General features: G+C 36.0%; 1 protein-coding gene across 1 annotated transcript; it reads right to left on the bottom strand.

The window, feature by feature from the left end:
- Nucleotides 1-253: 253 nt before the first annotated feature.
- On the bottom strand, nucleotides 254-6,996 carry LOC104240000 (vesicle-associated protein 1-3). Its single transcript, XM_009794776.2, has 8 exons — nucleotides 6,730-6,996; nucleotides 6,360-6,430; nucleotides 6,188-6,269; nucleotides 5,937-6,052; nucleotides 5,698-5,859; nucleotides 5,570-5,617; nucleotides 2,320-2,397; nucleotides 254-700 (listed from the first exon to the last, which is right to left on the bottom strand). The coding sequence occupies exons 1-8, from the start codon at nucleotides 6,785-6,787 to the stop codon at nucleotides 587-589; spliced, it is 729 nt and encodes a 242-aa protein (XP_009793078.1). The 5' UTR covers nucleotides 6,788-6,996; the 3' UTR covers nucleotides 254-586.
- Between the last annotated feature and the right edge of the window lie 979 nt (nucleotides 6,997-7,975).

Raw genomic sequence — 7,975 nt, 5'->3', positions numbered from 1 at the left:
AAATATAGCAATATGAAGAATTTCACTAAGAAAACAGCAAACATATATACGACAATATGTTCAACGAACTTGAATTAACGTCCAAAAGAGGCACAACCAACAGACTGCAAAGAATATAAACTTTATAATTCAAGAAAACTGAAAAAGAGAAGGCATTGGAAAGATCATTCAACATGCAAATCCAGGGTTATTTCAGTTGAAAAAAGTCATACTGAAAATATACACGTCAGAACCAATCACATGACACTAATCATAATGAGAAACTTCAGTTTCAAAATTTATCTCATTCTGAAATTCTACCAAATTTTGGTAACAGCTACTTGCTCACTTGAATCAAATAAGCCTTACTGAATAAGAAGGTTTGATCCTTCCCAAGGAAGTGCATTTCCTACACTAGTTCAAATTGAATCAAGTCTTTAAATGCCCATATAACATAAGGGACTATAACATTTTTACACTCTAGATGACTGCAAACATTCTACTTCTAACGCATAAGTCTGTAAAGAAAAGGGGGAATAATAAAATTCTAGAATGCCATCAACTTTTCCTGGGCACCCACCTAATGAATCAATGTGTCTCCTTCCAACTATGTCTTCTTGATCAGGTACCCAACCAAAAGACCTATAAGACCAACCAGCACGACGAATAACATTGAGAAGCCGCCAGCATTGCTTTTGCTGATTTCTTTTCTTATAAGCTCCTGCAAAATGGTAAAGTGAGAAGAATAAGCAGAAAAATGCTGGAACAATTGATAATTCCGAATGCTGTCGGAGGAAGAGAATAATTAAATCTAGAGGTCACTCTCCTCTTTTGCATCTTTCCTAAACCAACAATCGAAAATACTAAGGTTTCTTAAGGCACTAATTGTTTTCTGTTCTCCAGCCACAATTCTTGATTTTTGGAATCTTTGTGAATCTCTTCCTTTCACTCAATTACACATGAAGAAAGGTACAAAAAGTAATTAAAAAAATAACTCTTGGACGTGCTTCAGAACATTGCACCATTTGAGCAGCAGGTACCAAAGGACCATAAACTTATGTACAATATAAAAAAACTACTTATACAGTCATGATTTTCGCATGGGTAAACATTATTTGAAGGTCTTAACTCTTTTCTTCTGTAGAAATAGGGACTCTGTAGGCAGGGGCGGACCTAGTGCATAGGCTACGGGTTCCGGGAACCCAGTAACTCTTGTGTAGACCCTGTATTTATATTAAGAAAATCACTAAATATTGGTAAATATCTGACTGTGAACCCAGTTATTATTGCATATTAATCTAAAATTACGATAGGAACCCATAAGCCTCAAATCCTGGATCCGCCTCTGTCTGTAGACACTCTTCATCCAAATATAAGATCACACCATCTTTTTTTGATAATTAAAGATCACATAATCTAAATGAAATTGATGTGCAGTTAGCAAAGAAAATATCATATTTCAACCTACAGCATGGACCATGCAACTCAATCTAAGAGATGATAAGTTTTCATAGAACTGGAAAGTCAATGGAGCAAAGAGAAAAGTCAAATATTTATGTTCCTAATCACACTGTACTAACAAATACTCATGCTATATAATATCTAACTGCTAGCATGTGCTTCCAAGTTGATAATTATAGTATTTATTAAAGCACATAAAACTTCCCAAAAGTACTCCTGAGAACAACTCGTTTTATGGCGTGTATATGATGTCACCTCCTCACGATAATCGCTCACAGATGAAACCACTCAGCCCTCTGGTTCCTTCCCCTCTTTTAAATCCATATTGACTAGGAACTCAAATCTATACTGATGCATATATGGTCGAGAAAAAGGTTATCAACCACTAACAACCGCTTCAATCAGACTTTTATTGTTCCATATGTAAACAACTAAGGAGATTTCACATTAATATCTCCCGAGGTTCTGCCAATTTAGTACTTTCAACTAGGGTAACCAAGGAAATTTTACCAACCAGAGTGCACTAGCCCCCCCCCCCAAACAGCACCCCATATACCTTCACATCCAAGAAGCAACAGGAATTCCCTCCATCATTTCAAACCAGTATGTTTTGAAGAGAAAACATCACCATCACAAGGAATAAAGTAGTAAAGTAGAAGCTACTTGAAGCGTCATCACTATTATAGTATTATTCACTAAAAGTTTGTTATTGCTTTCATCATATTTATCAAACCAAAGATGATTTCTCTCAGCCACTAGCAGGCCTATATTAAATGAATTTTGCCAATAGATGGAAAAGAGTAGAACTCTATAAAGCAAAGTCAAAAAGTGACACATAATAGCGGAAGATTCAAAAATTCACACTGTCACTAAACATACCAATTCCTGACGTAATTTCTGATTTTGTTGAAGAGCCGAAGCTTTCTCCTCAGTCAACCTCGAAATCAAAGACCACGCCTGAAGTGAAAGTATTTGTTAAAGATTGCTCAAAAACTAACTTGATAAAACAGTCTACAGTTGAAAATAGATTTGCCAAGCAATAGTTATGGGAAGCAAGGATATTCAATCATCCAGGAAAAATCAGCAGCAGAAAACTGCGCAAGCTGCTAATACAGGTCATATGAGTTCAGCTTCATTTTTGAAAAAAAATGTGGAAACAAGTATGTCCCTGACGATCAATGAAATCAATTTAGGGGAAACGGGAAATACCGAACTCATTAACTCACGTCGGGGCTCGCATGAAACCTAAAGAAAATGCCAAAAAATTAGACAACACAGACACGGTATTTCTCCCATATGAGAGTGACAAAACTGAAAAGACATCCTTTTGGTTTAAAAGTCCAACAATCACTCAGTCAGATGGCTCGAGCTCTTATTTCTGTACTGATGCCAACAACTCTTAAGTTTTAACTAGTTAATTGACTACTTTTATAAGAGACAAAGTTGATTATCTCCTGCAGTTCCCTTTTGATATTTCACGCAAATATCTCATTGTTGCCTGGTTAACTTTCCGCTTCTTCCTCTACAAGCATCATTATTGTTTTCAAAATTTCTTCTGTAGATTCTGCCGTCAAATTCAAAAAAAATAGATTTGCCTATTTTAACATATCAATAACTGCCCATCAAATTACGTAAAGAGCTCCCAAAGTGTTTGATGATTTAGAAAAATCTGATAAGGGTAAAAGGAAAAAAAAACAAAGAGAAAGATCACTCAGGATATTTTAATTAGTTAGAATAACCAGAATCTAACACAACAAACAGACCATTATACTCATTATCAGCACGACTAATTTACCTGGAAGATCAGCAATTACTTTCTAAGGAAACAACTTCATAACATGATAAATCAGGATGTCATCCTCCCGGTCTTTAACACCAATATGGCCTTATCTTTGTTTTATAGAATAAACAGAAAAGGAAGTAGGAAGACAAGATTCTTAAATGCTTACTCATTTTCCTAACATTAGGTAAAATTATTCATTGCACCTGGAACAACATAAATCATGTGGTCCCGCAATTTGTTAGCCTTACTCATTACTTCTTTCTAACTTATCATCTCAGCCCTTTCTGCCCTCATAAATAAAGTCCCATCTCGAAATGTCCAAAAACATATAAGCAACCAATTAGCCATCATCACAGACACCATGATCAAGGCAACAGGACTATCACACATCAACAGCTCCACAAGTAAGACTTCCCGGAGAAACGTGTCAACTCTTGAAGACTTGAACAACCAAGTGGACTATAGCAATGTGGACAAATCTCTGTAGAGTTTTCTTTACACATCACAGAAAGATATCCAACAAACACATACCTGGCCTGATATACTCAATTGTAGGCATGATTTACGAAAATTCCAAATCTGTATATCATATGATACACTCAATTGTAGGCATGATTTAACGAATTCTGGAAGATCTACTTATAACACTGAAATCCTTCTACTATGGGTAAGAGATCAGTGTGTAAGGAAATTAAAGAGTTCAGGTAGCATGGCTTGGAGGCGAAGGGAATGAGTCCATCTGACTCACTTGTGTCTCGGTTTTGGAAATTGACCTGTGGACATGCTACTGTCAACATTTGGGTGGTAGTTGTAATGACAAGTTTTGGATTTGGCGCTGGAATCTGTATTGAGGTTCTTGGTTAAATTTATCCATCTTGGAAATTTTCCATAAGGGGTCCCAATGAAAAGCAAAGAAAGAGGGGTATCAAAAATAAGAGGGAGGTCAAAGGAAAGAAGAAAAGATTGAGACTGTAATGATGAGCTGATAGACTATATTGTAAGGAATTATTACAGGAAGGGCAAAATTACTTAAGACATGCCTTCTAATTCGAATAGTCCTTTAAGATACATCACTTAACTCATACGACATCCTTTAAACCACAATCATGTCAGCACAAACTATAAATTTCATTCCGATTCTACCCTACCATATATTTGGCTTTGCTTAAATCTTAAGACAACAGAGATAAAGAAAGCAAAAGGTGGCTGGTTTCAACCTTTAGCAGGTAGACCTTAGCCATTGCTATCTCTAGCTGAAACCATTACCCTTCCTCTGCTGCAGCCCTCATGCACCAGTAAAGTCCCCTTTTCCCCACTAAGCTCATGCCCCAGCAAACCCTTCCATCCCCACCCTTGCCATACGTTCTCTTAACAATATTCGGCCCTGCCATCAACCTCCACTTCTCCCACTATAACCCAACAAACCCCAGCCCTTTCCCCTCCCAAACACACAACCCCCTTTGCCCACCTCTCCAACTCACACGGCCTGTCCGGTTCCCGAAGAGTGCAACCTCCACCACCAACATGTCTATCATCATCAAGCATTCAAGTAAATTCTCAACTTCCAATCTAGTTCTAGCAAAATGATGCAAATTTGCAGTCGCAAATTAACTTATTTTGGAATGAAAGAGTAAGTATTCTCTCTTTGCGCTCACGTAAGGAAAAAGGGAGAGATTCAGAATAGATGCTGAAATGGCACATAAGGAACTCCGCAATCCTGTGTTGATATAGAGAAGAAACTGTGGGGGTTTTGAAACCATCCAAGAAAGATCCCAGATAAATGTGGGTTCGACAAGTAGACGAACTTTACAAATATCTGGTAAGGGAAACGAAGGAACCTGTCAAATTAGACCGAATCTAGAGACCATTGACCTTTAACTATCAGGACGAGAGGAGGCATTTGGCCTTTCGAAAACTACTGGAAAAGGTCCATTTAGTTTTGCTATAAATCTAGAGGGAATTAATTCACCTAAATGTCAATAGAGAAACCCAAGTTATCACCCCATTCCGTTAGCAAACAAGCTGCTATTAAGAGCATTACGACAAGAACATTTTTTATTGCACTGTGAGATCGAGACCATTTCCTTTCCAAAAGAATTAATAAAATGCCACTTCAAAGAGAGTAATTATATGAAAATGATAGTCTAAAAGATCCGTCCCAAAAAGCGAATAGTTCGCTCACCTAAACCTTGTTTCCTAGAGCCAAACTAAAGAATTAGCACACTTGACAGTGCGAGAAAACCTTAAATTGATTATTTCTAAGACAATACTGAACCACTAGTCTGCAGCATGCATGCACAGATTGAAGCAATGTTCTTTATATGGAAGAGCAATAATAAGTTTCACCTCAGAAGGGGATGATTTTGCTTTGGGCTCCTCCAGAGATCGTGACACCTGATAATAAGGTCAAGAAAAGAACTTTAGCCCAGAGTTGAAGAAGAATCACAGAAAAACTACAAATTATAGACACTAACCGCTTCTGGAAGGGAAGAGCTTTTACTCTCATCTTCAGTCAACGAGGCCCTGGGGGAACCACCTTCTTCAGACCCTTCAGGAACTGGAGAGGGAGGATTTGCGGGAACATAAACAACCCTCAATTTAAATTCATCAATAACTTTCCCATCCTCCTTATTGAACTACAGGCAAATGGACAATACCAATTTCAGTAAACTATAATACTAAAAGAGCCCGAAAATGGTTGTAAGCAACTCACCATTTCTGTAGTAATGTCTTTATTACTTGTACCGCTGGGCGCTATAACACTCTGAATTAGAAACTTGTCCTTGCACTGCATATCAGGAGGTGCCTCTTTCTGTGCTTGCATTGTAACTACAAAATCCACACAATTTATTTGGTAAAGACTCAGTTCAATCATAATTTGTTGTTTGCATCTAATACTGTCTCCGTCAAATTCTTGAAAGTAAGGGTTTAAAAGGCTTGACAAATAGAAGGAAATGTCGTTACCTGTGACATTGCATGAAGAACCAGGCAAAACAACACCAGCATTAGGCCTAACACAGTACTTCTTGGGGTTGGTCGTCTTAACCTTTCGAACACAGAATACAATAAGTACACAATTAACATAACAGGGGTTTATTAAAAATTAGGCTAATTACTTGTTCAAATAGTTAGTTACCTTGAATGCAATGTATTGATCAGTCTTGTTACTTAATTGCAAAGAACATGCACTCTGCTTCCTCAGCTCAACTTTACAATACAAAATCAAACAAACCCACGAAAGAGTTAAAAAAAAAAACAAATCAATACCCGAATTAATCAAAACTCAGCTAAATAAACAGCCGAAGAATAGAAAAAGGCAGGACTCTCCTCTTCCCAATGGTTAACGTTTGCCCAAGAAATAAAAAAGAACAGAAACCAAATTCGATAATCGATTAAATAAGCAAACCCATCAAATGAAAAACGATAATTGAATAATGGAATTGATAAAATCTGAAATTAAAATAAATATGATAGCAGATTACAAAAAAAAAAAGGTATGTGCTTACATGGGAATTTGAGCTCTGTGGGATAAATATTGATGAAATCACCGCTGCTCATAGTCATGGTTATAAGTCTCAAGCCAAATTTGAATTGAAGATTGGGAATTTAAGAAATTATCTAGGGTTGTTTTTTGGGTTCGTACTAATAAGAATGATCGGAATTTTTAGTCAGCGCATGAAGAATTAGAAACCTGACAATGAAAAAAAAGATTTTTTAATTATTTTCTTATCTGGGCTTGTTTTAGTAGATTTGAATATTAATTTTTCGAGACTTTGGTGGATGGAAATCTTCTCAAGTTTTTAACTTTTTTTAGTTCCACTATCGCCCTTGGTTTTATCCCTAGATTTACAATATAAAAGAGATGGAGGAGATGTGCGATTTGAGGGTATAAATGTAAATGGAAGCAGGTTAGAGTTGGATACACTCTACGTTGTTATTGGTGTTTGAGTTGGCAAAACTCTTTTGCATGTGCTACCAACCCAAGCGGATGTGTTTTTTTCTCAAATTTATTTTTGGGTTTAGTTTTGATGAAATTAAACATAGGATAAGTATTACTCGTAGAAAACATATTGAAGAGATACTTTTTTATAAGTAGGGAAAAAGGAAAAGATGGTTTTAATAAAACTATTTCCTTTGTTTGAACGGAAAAAAGGTCAAATATATCATTGTACTATCAGAAAAAATTTAAATGTATCACTCGTTATATTTTGAGTTCAAATATCAATGTTACGTAGGATTGGATGTCCACCTTGGACAAACTTAACAAAAGAGGAGTATATTTGAACCAATCGTATTACAGCAGGAATATATTTGGACCCAAAATATAACGAAAAATATATTTAAATATTTTTTTATAATACAAGGATATATTTGGCCCTTTGCCGTTGTTTGATTTGCATAGACAGCTCCCGTACATAAAGAGCCCAGTCTTGCACCGAGGATCGAACGAAAGACATAAATGTGGGTGCGGGTAAGTTTTTTTCTTCTAAAAGTGTAAATCATCAATTTGAGGTAGGTAAAACGTAAAATAGTGATAGGTGACTGAACCTTTGTTAAGCAACTTATTACAATTTGCCCCAAAAATATATAGAAATGAGACTTTATTTGGACAAAGAAAAAGATGGAGGAAATGTTTACTCTGAATCCAAAAGGTAGAAGGTTATCCTCTCTGTTTCAATTTACATGATATACTTTTTTATTTTTTTGTTTAAAAATAATATATAAAAATAATTTAGCTTAAATTTTTTATTT

Source organism: Nicotiana sylvestris, chromosome 1 (genome assembly GCF_000393655.2).
Source record: "Nicotiana sylvestris chromosome 1, ASM39365v2, whole genome shotgun sequence".
Taxonomy (NCBI): domain Eukaryota; kingdom Viridiplantae; phylum Streptophyta; class Magnoliopsida; order Solanales; family Solanaceae; genus Nicotiana; species Nicotiana sylvestris.
Note: the sequence above shows the minus strand (reverse complement) of the source record. Positions and strands in the feature narration are given on the sequence as shown.